Raw genomic sequence first — 24,536 nt, forward strand, 5'->3', positions numbered from 1 at the left:
GAAGAAGTAGAAGAAAGAGTGGTGAAAGAGCAATAGAACACAGTTTTTGAGAAGAACAGAATGTCAATGTTCTGCCGCCGCCACTTTAAGTTAATATATATAGGTTATGCTAGTTACATGAAAGGACATATCTGCCCTTGGTGTTTACATCATAACTGCTAACAAATAACAAACAATATAGAACTGAAACTAGAAATAATAGAATAGTAAAATAACCACAGTTGTGACTAGATACATTCTACCCTACGGACAGAGTGGGACCACATCTGTGGGGCCCACATCAATGTTCTCTACACTCCCCCTCAAGTTGGGAGTATATGTTCATCATTCCCAACTTGGATAGACCCGCCTCTAGCTTCTTTCTTGATACGGCTTTAGTGAGGATATCTGCTAGTTGCATACTGGATGTGATGTAAGGGAGGCATACTTCTTGAGATGAGAACCTCTCTCACACAAAATGGCGGTCAACTTCAATGTGTTTGGTTCTGTCATGCTGTACTGGATTATGTGCTATATTAATGGCGGCTTGATTATCACAGTACAACATCAGGGGCTTCTCATACTCAATACCCAACTCCTCAAGTAGAGATCTTAGCCATAGGATTTCAGCCACTCTATTGGCCATGGACCTGTATTCTGCTTCAGCACTTGACCGAGAGACAACACTTTGTTTCTTACTTCTCCAGGAGACAAGGTTTCCTCCCACAAGGGCACAATATCCTGAGGTAGACCTTCTATCATCAACATTCCCAGCCACCTTCATGTGATTGTTGTTCTTGAAAAGTATACCCCTACCTGGGCATCTCTTCAAGTAGGCTAAGATTTTTTCTGCCGCAAGAAGATGTGTGGTTCTAGGAGAATGCATGTACTAGCTGACAACACTAACAGCATAAGTAATATCTGGCCAAGTGAGGCAGAGATATAGGAGCTTTCCTACCAGTTGCTGGAACATAACTTTGTCTTCAAGAAGCTCCCCACTCTCGGCACTAATCCTGTGATTCTGTTCAATTAGTGTATCTGCAGGCTTGACACCTAACTTTCCAGTTTCTGCCAACAGGTCTAGGACATATTTCCTCTGAGATATAAAGATCCCCTGTTTGGATCTAGCAACCTCAATACCCAAAAAATACCGGAGTACACCAAGGTCCTTCACCTCAAATTCTTGGTGAAGAAGCTGTTTAAGAGACTAAATCTCGTGGCTATCATTCCCTGTGACCACAATATCATCAACATATGCTGCCAATAGTGTCAAAGAGGACTCTACCCTCTTGATGAATAGGGTATGATCTGACTGGGCCTGTACATATCCAAACTTCACAAGTGCTAGTCTAAATCTATCGAACCAAGCCCTAGGTGACTGTTTCAAACCATACAAAGCCTTGTTGAGCCGGTAGACCTTCTTACCTATTTCTGCATCATAGAATCCAGGAGGCAAGCGCATGTAAACTTCTTCCTGCAGATCTCCATTCAGAAAGGCATTTTTCATGTCCATTTGGTATAAAGGCCAAGTGTGACTTGCTGCAAGGGACAATAGAACTCGAATAGTAGTCATCTTGGCTACCAGTGCAAATGTCTCCAAGTAATCTATGCCATAAGTCTGTGTAAACCCTCTTGCAACTAACCGAGCTTTATACCTCTCAATAGATCCATCTGCATTATGCTTCACCGTAAATACCCATCTGCATCTAACTGGTTTCTTTCCTTTTGGCAAATCAACTACCTCCCAGGTGTTGTTTTTCAACAGGGCATCCATCTCAACTTGCATTGCATCTTTCCATTCAGGGACGGATAGGGCTTCTTGCACTGTTCTTGGAATAGGGACATTGGAAATGGAGCTAAGGTAGGACCTGTAGGTAGGAGATAGGCGATCATAGGATAAAAAATAGGAAATACAGTGGGTTGTGGATGTGGTACAATGCCGTTTCCCTTTACGGACTGCAATTGGAAGGTCAAGATCATCTGTAGGGGAAGTCTCTGTGGGCTCTGGGACTGAAGTATCTGGACCTGGAGCTGCAGATGAGATTGGAGCTGGTCTGGACTACTGATGATCGGGATCAACCTGCCTGCACCGCTTGTGATAAACCCTCAACTCCTGATCCCTCTGACCACCCTCACCATTGCAGCTCACATCACCCAATGGAATAGGTAAAGAAACTGCCCCACTCTCACTGCTCTCCCCCTGAAGACAAGAACTCAAACCCCCACTCTCACTACTCTCCCCCTGAGGGGCAACCCGAGGATAATAGGGTGTCCCCTCAAAGAAAGTGACATCCATGGAGACAAACTTCCTCCCGGAGACAGGATCATAACAGCAATAACCCTTTTGAGTTTGTGCATAACCAAGGAAGATGCTTTTGGAGGCTTTGGGTTCGAACTTGGAGGGATGGGATCCGAGAAGCTGAACAAAGCAAGTGCAACCGAATGTCTTAAGGGGAATAGAAAACAAGTCATCACGTGGGTGTAGAAGCGAAAAAGGAGATCGCATATCAAGGACCTTGGAAGGGATCCGATTAATAAGGTATACCGCTGTGAGGATAGCATCCCCCCAGAAGCGAGTAGGGACATTGGAAGTAAACATGAGGCTTCTAGCCACTTCCAAAATGTTCATATTCTTCCTCTCGGCAACTCCATTATGCTGAGGTGTATGAGGGCAAGAGCTCTGGTGGATAACCCCATGATGAAGAAGATAAGATGTCAATGATTTAGCAAAGTATTCCTTTGCGTTATCAGATCGGAGAACTTTGATCTTGGCATCAAACTGGGTTAGGATCATTTGGTGAAAATTTTGGGTCAGGGAAGGTACCTCATCTCGTGAACGCATGAGATAAACCCAAGAAAAACGGGTATGGTCATCAACAAATAACAAAAAGTATCTGTACCCACCCATGGAAGGGATATGATAAGGCCCCCAAACGTCAGTATGCACAATATCAAAAGAATTATCACTCCTTTTATTACTCAATAAATAAGGCTTTCTACAATGCTTAGCAAAATCACAACTTTCACACTGTAGCTGAGACAACTCAATAGACTCAAATAAAGTAGGAAACAGACTCTGTAAAGATCGAAAAGACAGATGACCTAATCGGTTATGCCAAAGCATAACCGGACTCACACTCTGAGAAACAAAAGACAACTTCTCTACTGACTCTCCCTGACGGAACCGCTCCCCGAGCAGATAGATCCCATTCGTCTCACAACCAGTCCCAATCACCTTCTGCGTCTCCAAGTCCTGAAAAACACATCGGTCAGGGAAGAAGGTTACTGAGCAGTTCATATGCTTGGTAATACTACTGACTGAAAGAAGGTTAGTATCAAGCTTAGGAACATGCAAAACAGATGATAGGGAGATAGTATCTGAAAGCTTGATGTCACCCTTCCCAGAAATAGGAACCAGGGAGCCATCAGCAATGAAGGCAAGCTAGTCATGTGATCAGATGCACCTAAGTCTATTACCCAACAAGGTTCAATAGTACCTGGAGCTGAGGCATGATAGGCTGAAGCTCGAGTACCTGAATGGGCGAAGGCAGATGTGACAAGGGCTGATGGAGGTTGCGGTGGCTGAGCTGAATTTCCAACCTCCTTTTCTAGCTGTATTAGGGCAGCCCGAACTGCAGCTAAGGTCTCCAAAGATGCTCCTTTTGTGCCAGATGAGGATGCTGAATCAGTGTTCATGGCTACATGAGCAGTGCCCTTCTTGTTTCTTAACTTCGCAGGAACCAAGTGGGGATGCAGTTTCCAACATGTCTCTTTTGTATGTTTGGGTTTCTTACAATGTTCACATACTACATCCTTCTTGTCTTCCTTCCTCCTGTCCTTCTCTGAATCACCCCCTGATTTGGGTGTAGCCGCTACAAAGGCTGATGTGGGTTGCATCATAACCTTCCTTCTGGTCTCTTCACTGTGTACAAATGAGTAAGCCTGAGAGAGAGTCACACTGTCTCTAGTCAAAATCTGCTGCCTCACAATATCATATTCTGAGTTCAGTCCCGCCAGGAACTCAAACACTCTGTTTGTCTCGATATGCTTTCTATGGGTCTGAGCATCTTTGGGACTCTCCCACTCAAGAGTCTCTAAGTGATCAATCTCATGCCACAAGGACTTCAAGGTAGAGAAGTAGACCGACACCGGTTTCTCTCCTTGTTTAAGGGTGTTCACTTCACATTTCAATTCATATGCTCTAGCAACATTAAGGGGTTGGGAGTAAGTTTCTTTCATAACATCCCATATCTCCTTAGCTGTCTTTGCCCACAAATAATTCCGGCTAATATGAGGCTGCATAGAATTACACAGCCATGTCATAACCAAGTAGTTTTCTTGCATCCACTTGGTATATGTCGGGTCTCCCTTGGAAGGTTCTTTCATATCTCCCAGGAGGTACCCTAATTTACCTCTTCCACCCATAGCCATCATGGCTGATTGGGCCCATTCCAAATAGTTTGATCCATCAAACTTTACGGTCGTAATCTGACCACCCATCTCAGAAATACCACCATAACTGATGTTCCCAAGACTGCCTTCTGCCTGAATTTTAGACTCCATTTCTATCAATTCTCAAAACAGCACTTGAAGCACCAATCACAATCAAAACAGTATAGGCCTGATCTGTATTCTCAGTGTATGTGCACAAAACCGAAATAATTCTGATCTGAAACCAACTAGCCAACACAGCAGTAGCTGTCCGTAGATCTCTAACCCCCTTAGAACTCTGAGAACAGCTTTTAAAAAAAACTGATATGCTAGGGAAAGTTAGTCAGTCCTGAAAGGAAGCAATTCAGTCGCACAGTCCAAACTATATAGATGAGCTTGCAGTAGGGTTTTAATCAGTCCTGAAAGGAAGCAATTCAGTCGCACAGTCCAAACTGTATAGATGAGCTTGCAGTAGGGTTAATAAGAAACCCTAGAATCTGATCGGACCTACCAATCAACTTAAGAGTAGCTCTAGGTAGATCACAGGGTTCAGTCAAACACTAGGGCTTGCCGCAGATCACTTTCAAACCCTAGAGTAGAGAGAAACACAGTTCGGTCCAGGGTTTGCTGTAAAACCCTAGTGAATCGAAGAGAGAAAGAGCTAGAATGGTTCGGCCTTCCCCTTCAGATAGGTCCAACCTATCTTCTCTGAAAGAACTTCTCTTAAAAAGTAAACAACTTACAAGGAAAAAATAGTTCGCTACCTTCTAGGGTTACCTGAACCCTAGTCTTCTCTGATCCTTCCTGACCACCAACACTCTGCAACCCTAGCAAGTTTCCAACAGCTGCTAGCACCTCTGGCGATCTCCAAGAGTCAGTCTGCGATCTTCTCCTTTTCAGCCTTCAGTCCTAGGAGATTCTCATGTGGTCGGCTGGTATTAGACTCACATGAAAAACCTTAACTTGGCTCTGATACCATGTAGGTTTTCAAGACTGCTATTCAGTCTTGACCACTAAGAGATTTCAGGTTCGATGAGAAGAGAAAGTGAAGAAGAAGTAGAAGAAAGAGTGGTGAAAGAGCAATAGAACACAGTTTTTGAGGAGAAGAACAGAATGTCAATGTTCTGCCGCCGCCACTTTAAGTTATTATATATAGGTTATGCTAGTTACATGAAAGGACATATCTGCCCTTGGTGTTTACATCATAACTGCTAACAAATAACAAACAATATAGAACTGAAACTAGAAATAACAGAATAGTAAAATAACCACAGCTGTGACTAGATTCATTCTACCCTACGGACAGAGTGGGACCACAGCTGTGGGGCCCACATCAATGTTCTCTACACAAGGGACATGAATGTAAGAGTAACTGGGTCAGAAGATCAGCAAATTCTTTGGCTGATTGTCTTGCTGAACAAGGGACAAACAGGGATACTTGATACTGGGCTCAGCTGTAATTTGCTTTTAATCTGTTTCTTTTTGTTCTAGATTTGGGGGAGGTTGTAACTCACGCCTCTCAAAGGGATGCTTGTACTGATTTAAGCTCTTAATATCAACAAAGTATTAATCATTTATCAAAAAAAATGCGAATACTTGGATGAGTGGTAAAAATAGAAAGGACAAGGTTAGAAAGGAAATCATACAAGGGAACCTAGGAGTAGCAATAGGTGATAAAATGAGAGAAAGTAGATTGAGAGGGTTAGGTTACAGGCATAGAAGAGCATCTACAACACCTGTTAGGAAAAGTGATTTGTTACAAGTTAAAGGGGTGAGAAAAGCTAGACGCAGACTGGAGGATTTGGATGGAAGTAATAAGATATGATTTAAGTGTCCATAATTCAATGATGGATATGGCACTGAACAGCATAGAATGGTGAAACAGGATTCATGTAGATGATGATGATGATGATGACGTAAAAACTACAAAACCATGTAAAATCTGCTCAATTACAACAAGACACTATAGCATGAAACTACAGTCAAATGAGCCCACAGCATAAAATATCAAGACAGGTTTTATGTTTACAGTATATAATTATAGAAAATAAAAAATTGGGAATGGGGCACTTCCCTGAAGTCTGTGTCAGTACTCAAAAAGACGACATGCCCTTCAGTTTCCTCAAAATAGCCTCCTGTGATGAGATTTTGTTGTTGAAGACCCTTAAATCTCTTTCACACCAAATTTTTTTTTGTTTAATTAAAATTAAAAAACTGTTATAATTCAAAAAGAAATAGTTGTAAAGACTGAAGAAGTGCAATCTTGGATTTGATGGCACCACAAGAATAAAGGAATAAAACTTAACAACCGCAATAGTTTATGTGGTTTGATGCTTATACTTCTTGACAAAATGTGAGAGGATAAAAGAGTTCCTTTTCATTTTTTTCTTTCTTTTCTTGTGGCTATTTCTTCTATGTTTTTTAGTACCTAAAAATTCAGCTTCATATGGTCAGTAAATAATCTACCAAAAATCATCATCATCATCCATGCCTTATCCCAACTATATGGGGCTGGCTGTATGAATCCTGTTTCACCAATCCATTCTATTCAACACCATATCCACTTCTTTTTTTTTTTTTTTTGAGAAAAGGTAAAGTATGATTCTATTAATAATAGGCCCTGTGTACATTGAGAAGCTGTACAAAAGAAGGACCTCAAAAGAAGGCTATCCTCAAAAAAGTATAATCAGAAAAACTATCTTTAAAAACCGTATGTATAGACATCCAACTTTTCAAAACTTCTATAGACCAGTTATTGACCTCCGCTTCTGTAGAAGGTTGTTTTTCAAAAGTCCTCTTGTTCCTTTCTGACCACACAGCCAACTGCACTGCCAAAGGGATGGAGTTCCAGCATAATTTTCCTTTTTTAGACATCCCCTGAATCTTCCATTCCTCAAACGGAGCTCTAACTGAGGATGGCATGCACCAACTTAGATTCAGAGATTTGAAGAAGTGAGACCAAACTGCAGTACTAAACTTGCAGTGGAGGAAGAGATGCCCGGATGATTCCACTTGCTCATTGCAAAGGCAGCACATCCAATCTGACAAAAAGAGCCCTTTTTTCATCAGCATTTCTTTGGACAAACACCTGTCCAGAACCACTACCCAAACAAAAAACTTGAACTTGGGAGAAGCCAAAGTCCCCCAAATTGCCTGACTAGGGAAAGGAGTTTCAGACCTCCCCACTACAAAGTTGTAAAAAGATTTGATTGAGTATTCTCCTGACTTTGACCATTTCCACACTCTTGAGTCTTGCATCTGAACATCTAGATGTTGGTCTTGTAACAGATTAAGAAACTCTGCTACCTGCTGAATTTCCCAGTCATTAAAACTTCTCCTAAAGGGGGAACCCAAACTAATCTGCCATCTTGACACAAGAAAGAATCTACCACTAAAGCCTCCTTATCTGCAGCTATATCCACTGCTAAATTATTAGTGCTTAAATCATTTCTTACTACTTCTACCCATGTTCTTTTTGGTCTACTCCGAGCTCTTCTAGCCCCTTCAATGACTAACAAATCACCTCTTCTAACTGGCACAGTTGGCGGTCTTCTATGCACATGCTCAAACCATCTTAGTATGAGGCTGTTAGTAGTAGCTAAAATCCACACTCTTATGAAGTTATATGTAACTTGTTCAATGTCAACTTTCTTCAAATCAAATCTTTTATTTGTTAAAAAGTGTATCCTTCTTTCACTTTTTTATATGCAAATGCTTTATTAAATAGTTTTCACATTACTATGAAATTAAAGTTAAAAGGCATAAATTATTTGTCTTTGAGATATTATGGTTTGCTATGAGATTCATTGTTATTTGGTAAATAGGATTGCTATATCTATCTCCTAGGCAACTAGGTGCCCCGCTGTCACCTAGATTCTCCTAGAGTACTATGTTTCTGAGGGTTGTTTAGTTGTTACATTTGTTGTTGGTACCTGAATGATGATATAGAGTGCGTACATATCTGAGATCTCCGTTATTTTCTTTATTTCACCTTCTTTCTTCCTGCAGAAGGTCCACCTGTGATGCTTCCATTGCCAATGGCAGCAATGCTCAGTTTAACCTTAACATTCAAACTTGACAAGAACTTGGAATATATCCACACTGTTGCTGGATCTGCACTGGACAATTGTGCATCAAGTTGCCCTTGGCCTAGCATGCCAATTATTGGAGCTTTGTGGGCTCAGAAGGCCCGCCGGTGGCATGACTTCATTGTCGTTTCATGTTCTCGTTCTGCATTTAAACAGGATCAGGCAGCTGTTGCTCAGCTCCTCAGGAGTTGTTTCACTTCCTTCCTTGGATCACCACATGTCACAGTCTCTCCAATGACAGCTCAGAGGGGTGTGAATGGTCTCTTGGGCAGCAAGATCTCAGCATGTGGAATTCGCCCTTCCATAGCACCTGGTTTCCTCTACCTCCGCACATGTAGGACGATACACAATGTTCAATTTGTGAATGATGTGATTCTAGGACTTGTTTCCAAGTCAGCTCAAGAATCAGCTGCAAGGTGGGCCTGTGCCAACTCCACCCGTTTGAAGTCTAGTCGGGTATCACTGGCCTCTGCGACATCCTGGGCAAAGGAGGTGGCCACACTAGGTGCAAGCCTTCTATGTGTGGCAGGTGGTGTCCAGCTTGTCCAAGTACTGTACAAGGAGACTATACCCACATGGCTGCTATCAACGAGGGAAGAGAAACCTACTGGCGTGGGTCCTGTGTCCAGAATTCTTGAGGGATATGCAGTAGCTTATCTGGTGTTCCTGTCAGGATCTTTTGTCTGGGGTGTTGGGGCCACGTCCTCTACAAGGGCACACTCTAGACGAGCCCGCATTGTGGGAGTTCATGTGGATTTCGTTGCTGGGGCACTAGAGGGAAACATATCACTGGGTTGTGATCCTACAACTTGGAAGGCATACGTATCGTGTTTTGTAGGTTTAGTAGTACATTTTGCTCCAGCTTGGATACAAGAGGTGAGGCAAGAGATCTTAAGGAAATTGGCCAATGGATTGAGAGGGTGGCATGAATGTGAGCTGGCTCTTGCCCTTCTCGAAAGAGGAGGAATTGCGACCATGGGATATGTAGCTGAATTAATCCATGGGATATGTTGAGGGAGCTTGTGTAAGTTGATCAAAGACCATGTCAATTTGCACACTCATCCGGCCAGCCTTGTCATCTCTTTTTTGTGTTTCGTTTTATGAAATTATTAGAATAGTTCTTTCATTCGTAAAAGATTCATATTGCCTCTGTTAGGTCGAATTCAGATGTTCCTACTTACCACAAGCAACAGCGAAGGACAAGGAGAGAGGAGGCCTACGATATGGTCAACCTGGTTATATTTTTCTTTCTTATAGATAATGATAAACATAAATATTAAGGAGGATACCATCCCTAGAGCATCTATTGGCCATTTTAGGGTCACTGGTCATCGGTCACCCTTCAGGCCTTCAAATGAGATAGGAGGCTTATAGTTATATAACCATCCTATCTCTATAAGAGGAGTCCACCTCTTGATCTGCATTTCTTTCAAATTTCAACTACTGACTGTTTAAGTGTTTAATTTCGGCCATGGCCCTTCAACCCCATGATTCTGTGTCTGTATGTGTCTGTGTGGAGGGAGGGGATATGGATTTAAGTTAACCATGGATTGGTACTGGATGGAAGTTGGGGTTTCAAATTTCAATTGATATGGGTCCATATGTGATGTAATGTACTACGGCTTTGACCCTTTTACAAGCATCAGTCCAGCTCCACCCAATTTATTGTTTTAATTTTTTTTTAAATAGAGAATTACAGTTTTAAATAATTTTGATGTGATGGCCAGAGGTTTTAGTTTTGATTGCCACAACCTGTTAGGTCTTTGTACCTTGTATATGGATGGAGAGGCAATGCAACTGGTGGTTATGCCTTTTGGCCTTTCATCTTAGGAGTTAGGATGAGAGAGAAACAAAAAGCTGAGGGAACTTATCCTTAAACTTTCTATTTCTCTCCCATTTCCTAACAAACCAAAACAGCCTTGGGTTTTATGAATAAATGTAATAGCTTTTCCTCTTTTCCTGTTCCTCTTTTGTCTTTCTTCTGGTGCTAAAAAAGGATTTGAAACTATATTTTATTTTATTTTTTTTAGTGAAACTTGAAACTATGGTGGTATTTTCCTGTCTTTAGTTTTCTCATGCCGTGGTCGGACATTCACCTCTTTATTTTTATATCTAAATCTTAAATCTTAATCTGTAAACCCTAAATTTTTAACTCTGAACCCCTAATCTTAAACCCTAAGCCCTAAATCATTAAATTTTAACCCTAAAATATAAGTGAAAAATGCATTTTGCCGGACACATGTCCTCCGACCAGGTATGAGCCAATATTTTATCGCGTTTTGTAATATGTATAATTTTGTTTTTGGAAACAAAAACAACTGTCAGATAGACAAAGGCAATACAATTTTGTTGATCTAGCATTTTATTATTTTAAAAAAATTGCCAAACACCTATCTTTGTCATGAAACTTTATTCGAAACGTGAATATTTACAAGGAATAAAACTTGTATGACAGGTAAATAGTTGTGCTCAAGAACCTGTGAATATGGCCCAGGCGGGCCAGTATTGGTTAATTTGGTTGGGAGTTGGATCCCCATAGGATAGGATCCTAACCATCCATAAGGAATCCTCTATCATGTCTTTGAATATCTTGAATTCGAACCCTACAACATCCAAACTTGTATAATCACTTCAGGAGATATAACCTATCCGTGGTAGTACCAACTTTTTCAGTTAAATTTACCCAAAATGGCTTAATCCTTATAAAGCCTATCTTGGGTTTCTTTTTTTTTTTACATATTTCTGTTTTCCAAACTTTTCATTGAATTCATCGAGTAATGAGCCTGCTGCTGAATTGTAAAATAAAAAGTGCCATTCAGATAATATTTTATTATTTCCAACTGAATTGTAATTTATAAATCAATAAATGGGCCTGCTGCTGTATCTGTTCACTGGTCGGGCTTTCGGCTCAGCCTATAAACACTTTATATTGCTTTGATTCTGGGCTTTGAGCCGAGCCTAAACCCAGCCCATGAACAGGTTTACGCTGCTACTGCTGCTGCACTGTCAATAAATGATAATCTATATCTATATATTAAAATAGAATGTGCCAAACTGGTACTTTTCTATTTTCAAAATTGTCTTAAAATTCGCCATCATTTTTCAGCATTTCTTTTAAACTCTCCATAACTTTTCAAAACGTCCAGGGAATCCTATCAGTAAATTGAGACTGAACAAACTAACGGATATTAATAGATTACCATTTTACCCTTTTTTATATTTAACCCATGTCAGTAACTTCGTCATAGTCTTCATATCACCGGCCTCTGTATCAGATCTGCATCTCATCATCAATAGAGCATTTTTGGGTGGAACACAAATGCTCACTCTCCCCTCTTCTTCCTCGCCAGCTACCTCCTTTGCTTCTCCTTTTCTCTTCAATGTCGATCACATGGACCATCTTTAGATTCTTTCTCTTCTCTTCTTCTCTAACTACCAACTCCTTCTCTTTCCACTTCTCCTCCTCACCCTCCTCTAAGGTCAGCAACCATCGGGCAAAAACAGTCCCACAGGAACTTGTAGGATTCGAAGCTAGGGAAGACCTTGCCTTTTATTGCTTTTCCCTTTCGTTAATCGATGTACACGAGCATCGACAGGGAAGAAAACAATTGAACTTGGCCCTGGCCCCTGAAAGCTCTTAGAGCCTCGCAAATTGACAAAGGATATGAACCCATCTTTGATTTCTATGCGGTAAGCACTCCAGATGTTGTTGCAAATGAACACCGTCCTGGATTTGCTCTACTCTTCTGAAACTCCCATTCCTACATCGCTTCGACCTCGTTCTCATTTTCTTCATGTGTTTCTTCGTCTTGATGCGAACATGGCGAGCATTCCAAAACAACATAAAATTCTATACCATAGATACTAGTTGAAGGACCATACTTGATACCCAAATCAATATGCTCTTGAATATCGAAACCAAAGCATCCAATATCATTGAAGTTCCTCCTCAACAGCTCCTATTCCTTGACCAACCCACTCTCCAGAAATTGCATCGCCTTCTCACCCCTAACTGACCTAGCATGCAATCTTCTCATCATTACGTCTTATACCAAAAGACCTAATGATGTACCTAGCTTTGAGAAAACGGGGGTCTACCCACTCAGCTACTCCAACACCTTCGTGGCTTTGGTGAGACGATCTCCACTTTCACCGACAGAGATGTTGAGGACTAACTTTTGAACTTTGAGATAGAACAAACCCTTGCAAGCCCTGCTACTTCTAATTCCCCTACTCATATGAAGTTCATGCCATCAACAATACCGTCAAAAATTAATTCATTCACTGTTTAGGAGCATTTCAGTCAAATATATTATTTATTTGCTTACGTGGACAATTTCTGTCAATGATCCTTAACTTTAATCTGACAAAGGGTGAGTTTTGGAAAATAAAAACTCTTTGGTATGGGGCTCAAGATGTTTTGAAAAGTTGTGGTGAGTTTAAGAGAAATGTTAAAAAGTGATGGTGAGTTTTATACAATGTTTCAACCTATCATTGACCTGATCAGTCAATCTGTTCGGACCGTCACCCTACTAGGATTTTGGGTCCAGTTCAATCAAGACCCACCAAATGGTCAAAATCATTGACTTCATCAATAACCATTTGACCTAGTTGGTTCGACTGTTGACCCATTTGAACCGATGACTGGGTCGCAGGTTGCATACTCATTGCATACAAACTTTCAGATGCCATAACTTTGAACACTTCAATGTCCGATTGGGGTGATTTTTTCTTTTTTTTTATTTCGGGTAACTTTTCGAGATCTATGCATCCCAAGGACCCGTAGGCACCTTGCCCCGCTATTTTAGCAAAAAAAACTCCTTTTTGCCTCAATTTGCAATTTTTTATATTTTTTATAAATAAAAAATTAAAAAGTGAATTAAAAAACACAAATTAAATATAAAACAATACATATAACATATCTAAAACATATGTGTACATTATTTATTGCTAAAATATATATTTATACACATATATATTGTTGCGCTAAATAAGCTATTTCCATTTAAAATTATATTCCATTTGAAAATAATAAAAATTAATTAACCATAATAAAAATACGTTAGTAAGTTACTTAAATAAAATAAAAATAATTAATAATTATTGTTATTGATAAAAATATTTTATTAATATAATAAAAAGAATTTAATTAATAAAAGGAATAATATATATTAAAAACTAATATCAATTTAAAATTAATATAAAACTATTCAAAATTATCAAACCATTATTAGTTTTATAATTAAATTTTATTAATTTAAAACCAACTTAAGTTCTATTGAAAAATAAAAGTTTATATAGTTAATTAAATTTCATAAGGAATTTAAATTTAATAAAAACTTAATATAGTTAAATAAATTCAGCTTTTAGTAGTTTCAAAAAAATAATAAAAATACTAATTTTAAATATAATTAATTATTTTAAAATCAATTTAATTTTCATTTAAAAACAATGAAAATTATAAAACACCTCGGTGTGTTTTCTAACAATCCTATGAAACTCTCCAATGTTTTGACATTAACAAAAACCCTCCCCTATTGTTTTGGAAAAAGGTGCAAATACCTTCCTTACGTCAACATTCCAAATAAAAAATATTGATGTAATACATTAATTTTACTTCACTTCAGCCTTTTTACCGTACTTTGTCCAAGAAGACTAAGGAGAATTATTCTTTGAAAGTTGTTTGGCAAAATAAATTAGTGGAGGGTAAAGTTGAAACTTTAAGGCTCCGTTTGGTTTGTGGGATGGGGATGAGAAAAAAGGGAATATTCCAAGAATATTCATTTTTCTCTCATTTGTTTTAAGGGAAATAGGGGGATGGGATGAGAAAAAATTGGGATACAAGATCCCAAAATTGTGGAACCGGGGTCACACCAAAACTGTGCGACCCCAGTGGAAAATCTCAAGAAAACTCGAGTTTCTTCATCTTCATCCTTTGCCCCGCCACTGCTGCACCACTGCCGCTGCTACACCACCACCACTGCTAGTTACCACCGTCGTTGCTAGTAACCACCACCGTTGCTAGTAACCACCACCGTTGCTGGTAACCACCGTCATTGCTGGTAACCACCATCTTCCTGGGTTCACAAACATAGATCGGAGCTTAGATCTTAGTTCCTGGTAACCACCGTCTTCCTGGGTTCACAAACATAGATCGGAGCTTAGATCTAAGTTCCTGGTAACCACCATCTTCCTAGGTCTGCGAACCCATTCCTCTTCTCTCTTCTCCCTCACCTTCTTCTCTCTTCTCCCTCGTAATAGTGTTTTCCCTTATATAAAACCAAACAATGGAAAGGTAATTTTTTACACTTTCCCATCCCATTCCACCCAAATCTTCTCGTAAACCAAACAGAGCCTAAACTATGTATGATAATGCATTAACACTTATAAGGGTATTTTGATAACTCCAATGTCTTTGTTACCAAAAAGCCAGGGGAAAGGAAGTGTTTGCACTTTTTTCCTCAAAACTATAGGGGAGGCCTTTGTTAGGGTAAAAACACAAAGGTGGTTTTTATAATTGTTATAAGAGGATTTTTTATCATTTATCTAAAAATAACACAAAAATAATAAAAAAAATAACACTAAAATATAAAAGAATACAAATTTATCTAGAGAATAGGAAATTGGCCACACTCACTAAAGCACAACTTAGACTGTGGTTGAATAAACTAGACATAATCCCAAAAATAATACTTAATTGAACTTAGACAGTTAGATAGACACCATTTAATTGGAAATGTTATAAAACTTCTTCAATTTTACTTATAAATAAAACTCATGCATCGCATGGGTCCTAACTAGTACTTTTAGAAATTAGAATCACAAGGGACTACGTTATTTGCAATTATACTTAGAATTAGTTTAGACATGAAATTTTTGCAAAAGACGTAGAATAGGCTCGGAGATCTACTATCGAAAACACAAAAGGTTTTTTTTTTATATATAATAAACACAAAAGGCATTAAATCCATTCCAAAGCGGTTGGGAATGTATCTACTGATTCAGCAGCAACTTGCTTTAAGCCGCTGAATTCTGTTTGTTGCGTTGCATTTGTCATTTATTTGCAACTTTGCATTTAGGGTTGTAATAAGATCAGATCTGATTATCAAACCTTTGGATTCATATTAGATCTGAACCCAACATTATCAAAAACGGATTGATAATGTTTGGCCACACATATCTAAGTATGTGGCACCACTTTCCCCCACTTCCTCCTATATCTAAGTATTTCTAACAACCATTAAGCTTTTCTAATGTTTGGCCAAGTGGCACCACTTTCCCCCACTTCCTCCTAAATTGTCTCTAATTCCTATTTATCTCATAAATTATCTCTAAATCCTATTTATCTCTTCAATTATCTCTAATTTAGTAAAGAGATTCTTTCCTAAATTATATCTAATTCCTATTTATCCTCTCCCCCACTTTTTATCTATATCTATCTAAAGAAAGTTTCAATTAAAAAAAATCAGAACTATTTAAATGTTATAACGAAATTATATACTAAATATAAAATATTTATTCAAAACACAAAAAAATAATAGATTTAATAATATTCATATTATTAATAATTCAATATTTTTACAAAATTCATCATGAAATTATGTAGTAACAATATAAATTATAATTTTACGAATTATTCAATTTAAATGTTATTCAAATAATAAAAAATAAAATATTATTTAAATATTTCAATAAATAAAAATCGTAAAAACATTAAAAATAGCTAAATAATATAAAAAATTAATATTACGTAATAACATTAAAATAAATAAAATTCAAATAATGAATATAATTAAATATTTAAATAACAAAATATTTAACATGACAAAATTTTAAATAGTTAAAAATAACGAAATTATGTAATAAATTTAAAAAAAAATCTTAAAAGTAGAAAGATAATTATAATAGAATTCATAATATTCATATTAATAATAATTTAATATTTTACAAAATTAATAACAAACTATGTAATAATAGTACAATTACAATTTTATGGATTATTAAATTCAATAAATAATTAATACTTTAAGAATTTAAATAACAATATTATTTCAAGAACTAAATAATATTGTAAATAACCAACTTCACTTATATCAATTAATAATTATAGAAAATAACTATCAAAAAATTATATTTAATAGTAATAATTTTACAATAATAGTGTATATTCATTATATATTTATATATACTATAATTAATATTTACTTTATTTTCACTAATTATTTATTGTTTTTTATAAATATGTTAACAATAATTATTTATAAATATATTTTTATTTTTTATTTAATAGAAAATTATCAATAATTATTTGAGATTAAACAACTATTATTTAACTTTTGAAATTTAATTTATATATTTTTTATAATTTATAGATTAATACTTATTAGAGAGTAAACTATTATTTAGGATTACACTATTTATTGACTAATTTAGTATATTTTTAGTATTTATTATATTTTTGTAATTATTGTATTTTTATTATATATCTATTATATTTTCATTATAAACTTATTTTCAATGACTGTGTACATTTGCTATAAATGTTCAATAATTATTGGCGATTAAACTATTGTTATTTATTAGATAATAGACTATAAATTTAGTTGAAATTCGGAGTGTTCAATGATTGGTTCAATTCAATTGTAGGTTGTTTCACCAATCAAATCGATCCGGTCAAGCCCGTAGTTTGTCACTCGAAACCAATTGACCATTTGTGAAAGCCCACCAACTTGGGTTGTATTGATTTGGGATTTTCCATTTAGTTTGTTTGTTCAAAAGATTTAAACTTAAAAATTAACTTTAAATTTCATAAATTACAATGATATTATTAAAAAAATAATCGGAGAATGTAATATTCCTCTTTTAGACTAACAAATATGGGAATTATCCTACTTTCCCATATTAAAAAAATAAATTTAAAATATAAAATATTAATATATATTTCTTAAACCAAAGTCGACCTGAAATACTAGAAAACTGACCAACTCAGGTTGAGTTTGAGCGAATTGTTTATTAAAAAGTTAAAATATAAAACAATTATATACTCTTATGTATTTCTATTATTTAACTTTCGCTTGACAAAGCACGGGTCCCCATCACCATGCCTTTCTTTACTCCATTATCCCCATTCCCCACCCTGCATTCTTTTTTGCTTTCTCCCCTCTCCCCTTCCCACCACTCCCATTAAGCCATGTCACCCAACTACCTAAAAATATGCCTATAATCTCTCTCCTAAGGTATCTCATTTAAACTAATAGAAAAGTATCATGTTGCTCCACTCCCTAATCAATTCTTAAAATGCATCAACCACTCTCTCTCATTTAAAATATTCATATTATTTAATAAATAGTTAAATACGATTAATATTTAATCCCACTCATATTCAATATGTATTAAATAGTGTTATTACCAAAAGTTAATAAATACGGTTAGTAAATTACCAAAAATTAAATATTCTTATTAGTAGGTTAGTAAATTATCAAAAATTAATAAAGAAAAATGACTATGGGAAATGGAAAACTATAATTTGAACAACTAATTACATAAATTATTAAGATAAATTAGTATAATATTGGAAAAAAGAAAATTATTGGTTAGTTTATATTAGAAATTATAAGTTAAATTAGTGTAATTATGTAAATAAACCATTTAAAAAGAAAATAAATTATTTAATAAAAATTTAAATAAATTTGAATTGATTTTCAAAATTAAACAAGTACAATAAATTTTCCAAAATTTTCATAAAAGTACATTTTGAATATTAAAGACAATTTAGTGTACTTTTAGAAATTTACCATGTGGTTGATACTCAATATATATCATTTTGATCATTTCTATCATCAAATTGAACATTGGGTTGACGGGGACAGTGTTTTCAAAACTGGATCAAACCAAATGGTTAGACCGGAAAAATTGGGAATCGGACACTATTTCACCTCAAAAACGTTTTTTTTCCAAAAAACCATTTATTTGGTTAGCGAACCACTGACCTGGGCGGTCGAACCGTCAACTCGAACAACAGTTTTTGGCCTTTTTTTGTTTTTCTAAATTTTTTATTTTTTTTGTTAGAGCGGGTCATCCGTTCGGACCAAATAGTCAGACCTTTCGACCCCAGAATGGTTCCCTATCCGGTCCAATTTTAAAAACCTTGGGTGGAGAGTGGGTGCCTTGCCTTGAGCTTGGCTTAGTGTGCAGCATGGCCCGACCCATGGACCAGCTCGACCCATGGCACAGCACGGGCCCGTGTAGGCTCAAGCCGTGGACCATGCCAAACCGACCCCCCAAATTATCCTAGAGGAGAGAGGCACAGCCCAGGATGCCTCATGGGCCAGCACGTCACAAATCACACTTTGTGCAGGCCACATGCGGCTCGTGTCGCGCCGACCCAACACGACCCAATTTACACCTCTATTTGAACCAGCCCAATACTGGGGATGGGGTAGGAAATTCGAGGATTTTCCATCCTCGATGAGGAGTGGGGGTGCCTTGCTCCTGAACTCGCCCAACATTGAGGAGTGGTTACCTTGCCCTGAACCCACGTGACACTAGGGACGGGACAGGGATGAGATAAAGAGTCTTGACTATGGGGCGGGGAAATGGATGGGGTGCCTTGCCCTAAACCCACCCCGTTGTCATTCCTATATAATTGTTAATTATTAGTGGAATTAATAAAAATGTTAGCTTGCCCTAAACGAGCCGCATGTGGCCTGCACAAGTAACTTATGGGAGAGCTTCATTTATTTGGTTAGAACTTACCCATCTCCTAGGTGGATAAGTAACTTATGGGAGAACAGTTTATAAAACATGATGGAACAAGCTTGCCCTTTTAACATTAGCTTTTTATAGATAAAAATGCTATTACATTACTTACCTGAAAAATAAAAAAAAAATAGGTAAATAAACTTACCTGGATAGGTGTTACTCATTAAACATACTTACCCAAGTATGTGAGAAATTTGCAAACGAATGAGGCCTCAATGTAATGTAATGACATCAAACTATATACACCAATGCAACTAGGTACATTGTGACGTGATCAATATGCTATCAGCATAGGTGGAATTTGTGTAGGTGCCCGGTGCATTGGTTTGCTTACATGACATATACCCAATGGTTATATATATATATGCCAATAGAAAAAAAGTTGGATTTTTTTGCCTCTTGGACAATTAAGTGAGCAGGAAGGGTATTCCCATAGGCCTAAACAAAATATTTACAGAATCAAAGTCATTAAGAGTATTCTTAATTGGATCAAGATAATGTTGCAGAATAGAATAATGTTTTTTTTTTGTATTATACACGTATTAACCTATTAAGACATGCTTACGAAAAACAAAAACCAATTAAGATCAGAACCGACTAAAAATATGGTTCTTATTGGGTCAGAGCGGCTAGGCTTTGACTTTTTATCAACAAAAGACATTTAGGCCGAATTTGAGCCCGAGCTTGACTCTCATATAAAACCTGAAGCTCAAGCTTGAGCCTGATGTTAGGATTGAATTGGGAGTCTCCAGGATTAGGAGATTCCGCTGAGTTAGGATCGAATTAGGAGTAGGAGTCTCCATTTTGAGTTTGAGTTCCTATAAACTTAGGAGATTCGATGGCTATGTATGGTTGTGTATATATATCTGAATCTTCAATGAATGAAAACAAGAAAAAGAAGAAACCAGAAAAGCTCTGGTTTTACATGGTATCAGAGCCATCGACACTCTGGAGATCAGCGGCAGCAGCAACGATTGTTCGGCGCCGGCAAAGGACCAGTGATCAGCGGCAACACTCATTCTCGTTTCATCGAGGTCACCTGCACCCGTGGTTTCTGAAGTATCACTGCTCATCGTCTCCTTCGGTGAACGGCGGCGACACGCCTTTTGGTCCGTTGAACTGCGTTTTCCTCCGAAGGCAGCAGTTGATGTATGGTCCGCTGAATTGTGTGTCTTTGAGTTCTACTTCTTTGTGTACCTCTATGTTTCTCCTCTAAAAATCACCTCTGCGTATCTCTGAGCTCTGCTTCTCTGCATTTCTCCTCTGAAAATCACCTCTGTGCATCTCGAAGTTATGCTTCTCTGCCTTCGTTGCTGCTATATCAACTCATCGCAAATGCTGAAGAGTTGTCATCGCCGTCCTCCCTCTATTGCCGACACCATTGATCATCCCAGTTGTTGTCGTCGTTGTTCATTTTTTCCTCCATTTAAACAGTAAGAATCGCTATTTCACTTGTCGTTGATCCACCTTGGGTAGTACACGGAAGACGGGTTTGGTACCAACTGAGGCATCGGAGAAGAGATCATCGAGTCTGCGTCTTTGGTCCTCAGATTAGAATTACTACCAGAGGTGGTCATGATAGTTGAAGAGGAGGTCGTCGTGGAGCTGAATTGTTGCTGTTGTGATGATTGCTGGGTTACCAATGGGGAGTTGACTCTGTAGATTATCAGTCAGAGAAACTTCCCGTACCGAGCAAAAATATTTCCGTCTTCTTCAAAAATTTTACCTTTCTCGTGAAGAAGAAAGGTTTGATTCTTCAAAAAAAAAACCGGTTGTCTTCTCGATTTCTTGTCGAACAGAAAAGGTTTGATTCTGTTCCTTGTCGAACTGACTCGAACAGAGAAAGGTTTGTCTTCTTCACGCGGCGGGAGAAAAAGGTTTTCATTCTCTGTTCCTGACGAACAGAGAAAAAGGCTTTCATGGGTCAAAAAGTTTGGATTTTCGCCTCACCAGGTAAGAGTAGAGAACTCGGGGGTTCATTCTCGATCAGAACGTCCTGATCTTTAACAAGTTTTCGGCGAATCAAAGTTCCGCGGCAGGTATTAGGGAGATCCGGAGATTGGTTCACTGTCTTTTGTGGTGATTCTGCTGCCGATTGTGGGCTTTTAGACACAATAGTCGGCATGACTGAAAATAGAGAAAAAGGAGCAGGGGCAGGAGGAAAAGGTCGTGGCGGTCAAGTCAAGGCCAATACAGCCAAAGCCTCTGTGCAAGGCAATGCATCTCAAGGAGAATCAATTGATCCAGCCAATACTAGGTTAAATGGACTGAGTAGTGAGCAGTGGAACATGTTGCTCAACCTTTTGAACACACAAAAACAGGGGAGTCAACGACTAAGTGGTAAGCAAAAATTGTCAGAATGGATAATAGACACAAGGGCTTCTCTCATCATATGACAGGAAGCCTCCAGTTGATGAGAGACATAAAGAATGTCATTCCGTACTCTGTCGGGCTACCAGACAGGAAAGCGACAATAGCAGAGAAAGAAGGCACAGTTGCACTGGACGATCATCTGGAACTGACTAGTGTTTTATATGTGCTTAGTTTGAATTGCAACTTACTTTCTGTATCGCAATTGATTGAGGAATCAAATTGTATTGTCCAATTCACTAATAAATTCTATGTGATACAGGACCGCACTACGATGATGCTGATTGGAGCGAGTGAGCAGCGAGAGGGACTCTATTATTTCTAAAGCATTGCATCAACAAGAGCAATGAAGACTACAGAGAACATGACATGTGATATTTGGCATCAAAGGTTAGGGCATCCTTCTTATAGAATTATTAAGTTGTTGCCTGTTATTAGTACTAAGAATAATAATGATGACAGTACTAAGGGTTGTGATGCATGCTTCCGAGCTAAACAATGTCGATAAGAGTTTGTTTCTAGTAATAATAAAGCATCCGATATTTTTGAGTTAATTCATTGTGATTTGTGGGGTCCTTATAGAACTGCAGCTTCTTGTGGTGCTCATTATTTCTTAACCATAGTAGACGATTTTTCTAGAGGCATTTAGATTTATCTTCTGATTGATAAGACGGAAGTGGGACAAGTTCTTCGAAATTTTTTTTCTATGGTTCAAAGGCAATTTAACAAGCCTGTAAAGGTGATCCGTACTGATAATGGGACTGAGTTTGTATGCTTGGCTAGTTATTTTGCTGAAAGTGGTATTATTAATCAAACCACTTGTGTCGGGACCTCTCAACAAAACGGGAGGGTTGAACGCAAGCACCACCACATACTCAATGTTGCCCGAGCTTTGCGCTTCCAAGCCAGCTTGCCTATTGATTTTTGGGGGGAATGCGTCCTAACCGCATGTTATTTGATCAATCGGACACCGTCCATTCTGTTAAAGGGAAAGACTCCCTATGAAATGTTATTTGGGCGACCTCCTTCTTATGATAATGTGCGAGTCTTTGGTTGCTTAGCATATGCGCACAATTATGGTTATGGAGGGGATAAATTTGTCAGTCGAAGTAGACAGTGTGTTTTTGTCGGGTATCCTTTTGGGAAAAAAGGATGGAGCTTGTATGATTTAGGGTCCGACATGTTCTTTGCTTCCAAAGATGTTACTTTCTTTGAGCATGAATTCCCGTATGCACACAAAGAGGATGCACAGCCGAACAAAGCACAAGATTGTGGAATAAGTGGGACAGATGAGATGTTGGTACCATCCACTTATTCACCTGGACTAGCAAATGGCGAGATGGAGACTAACTAGCGAGGTGAACTCGTAGAAGAAGGAATCAGTGTAGAAGAAGGAACCCACGTAGACCCGAATGCCAATACTAGTGAACCTATGCATTCTTCTGACGTCACCACAGAAAATGCAAACGAAGACAGTCCTGACGTCAGGGGGGTGGCAATGTTGAGCAACAACAACACTCTGATTCTCATTTTGGGCGTGGGCATCGACAGGAACAACAGTCCACAAGGTTAAGAGACTATGTGCTTCACACCACACAGTGCTTGAGTCCCTCTCCGCATCCCTTTGCAAGCTCACTCGGCCAATCACATCATGCAGGTAGTCCTTATCCCATAGATAACTATGTGAATTGTAACAGTTTTTCTTATTGACATTGTGCTTTCTTGGCAACTATTACTGCAGGAGTTGAACCTACTTCTTTTGCTGAGGCCATAAAGGATGAAAAATGGAAGGATGCAATACAGAAAGAAATACAGGCACTTGAGAATAATTAGACATGGACCGTAGAGCCTTTGCCATCCAGAAAATGAGCTATAGGATGCAAATTGGTATATTGAATCAAGTACAACGCTGATGGGACAGTGGAAAGATACAAAGCCCGTCTCGTGATTTTTGGGAACAAGCAAGTTGAGGGAATTGATTATAATGAAACTTTTGCCCCATTTGCAAAAATGGTTACTTTCCGTACCTTTCTTGCAGTCGCAGCAGCTAGAAATTGGGAGCTTCATCAAATGGACGTACATAACGCATTCTTGCACGGTGACCTTCATGAGGAAGTCTACATGAGAATGCCTCCTGATTTTCAATCAGATAAACTAGGTATGGTGTGTCGGTTGCGAAAGTCTCTATATGGCTTGAAACAAGCGCCAGGATGTTGGTTTGCTAAATTAACCGCAGTCTTTAAGACATATGGGTTTCAGCAATCAGGTTCAGATTACTCCCTATTCACCTTTCATCGAGATAGGGTACATGTGCTTGTCCTCGTGTATGTGGACGACATTATTGTGTCAGGTAATGATCGTATGGCAATTCAAGTCTTCAAGAAATATTTGAGTGACTGCTTCCATATGAAAGACTTGGGACCATTGAAATATTTTTTGGGCATTGAAGTTGCCCGAAACTCAACAGGAATTTTTCTGTCTCAACGAAAGTATGCTCTGGATATTATCACTGAAGTTTGATTACTTGGTGCAAAACCTGCTCCTTTTCCTATGGAGCAGAATCACAATCTAGCCTTGACAAATGGGCCTCTCTTATCTGATCCTGAGCGATACAGGCGCTTGGTGGGCAGACTTATTTATCTCTCAGGTCTTATTGTGTGCATGTTCTGTCCCAATTCATGCAGCAACCACATGAAAGACATTGGGAGGCTGCATTGCGAGTGGTGCGCTACTTGAAAGGAAATCCTGGTCAATGAATTCTCTTCCGTTCAGATTGTGACTTGCAGTTATATGCATGGTGTGATTCAGACTGGGCGAGCTGTCCTTTGTCCCGGCGTTTCCTATCTAGGTGGTTTATTCTACTTGGGAAATCGCCGATTTCCTGGAAAACTAAGAAACAACACACTG

At 38.2% G+C, this 24,536-nt stretch overlaps 1 protein-coding gene across 3 annotated transcripts in view; it reads left to right on the forward strand.

Moving 5' to 3' along the window:
• Positions 1-9,784, forward strand: part of LOC104612949 (mediator of RNA polymerase II transcription subunit 33A-like) — a 59,526-nt gene extending 49,742 nt beyond the window's left edge. For 2 of the 3 annotated variants that reach the window (XM_010280614.3, XM_088888938.1), the window contains one exon: positions 8,419-9,784. In XM_010280614.3, the coding sequence (XP_010278916.1) occupies positions 8,419-9,512 (1,094 nt within the window). In that variant the 3' untranslated portion in view covers positions 9,513-9,784. The remainder of the gene's footprint in view (positions 1-8,418) is intronic. The other variant, XM_088888936.1, reaches the window with a different exon arrangement.
• The last annotated feature ends 14,752 nt before the right edge of the window (positions 9,785-24,536 follow it).

The sequence above is a fragment of the Nelumbo nucifera genome, chromosome 5, assembly GCF_055504915.1.
Source record: "Nelumbo nucifera cultivar China Antique chromosome 5, China Antique-T2T, whole genome shotgun sequence".
Lineage (NCBI taxonomy): Eukaryota > Viridiplantae > Streptophyta > Magnoliopsida > Proteales > Nelumbonaceae > Nelumbo > Nelumbo nucifera.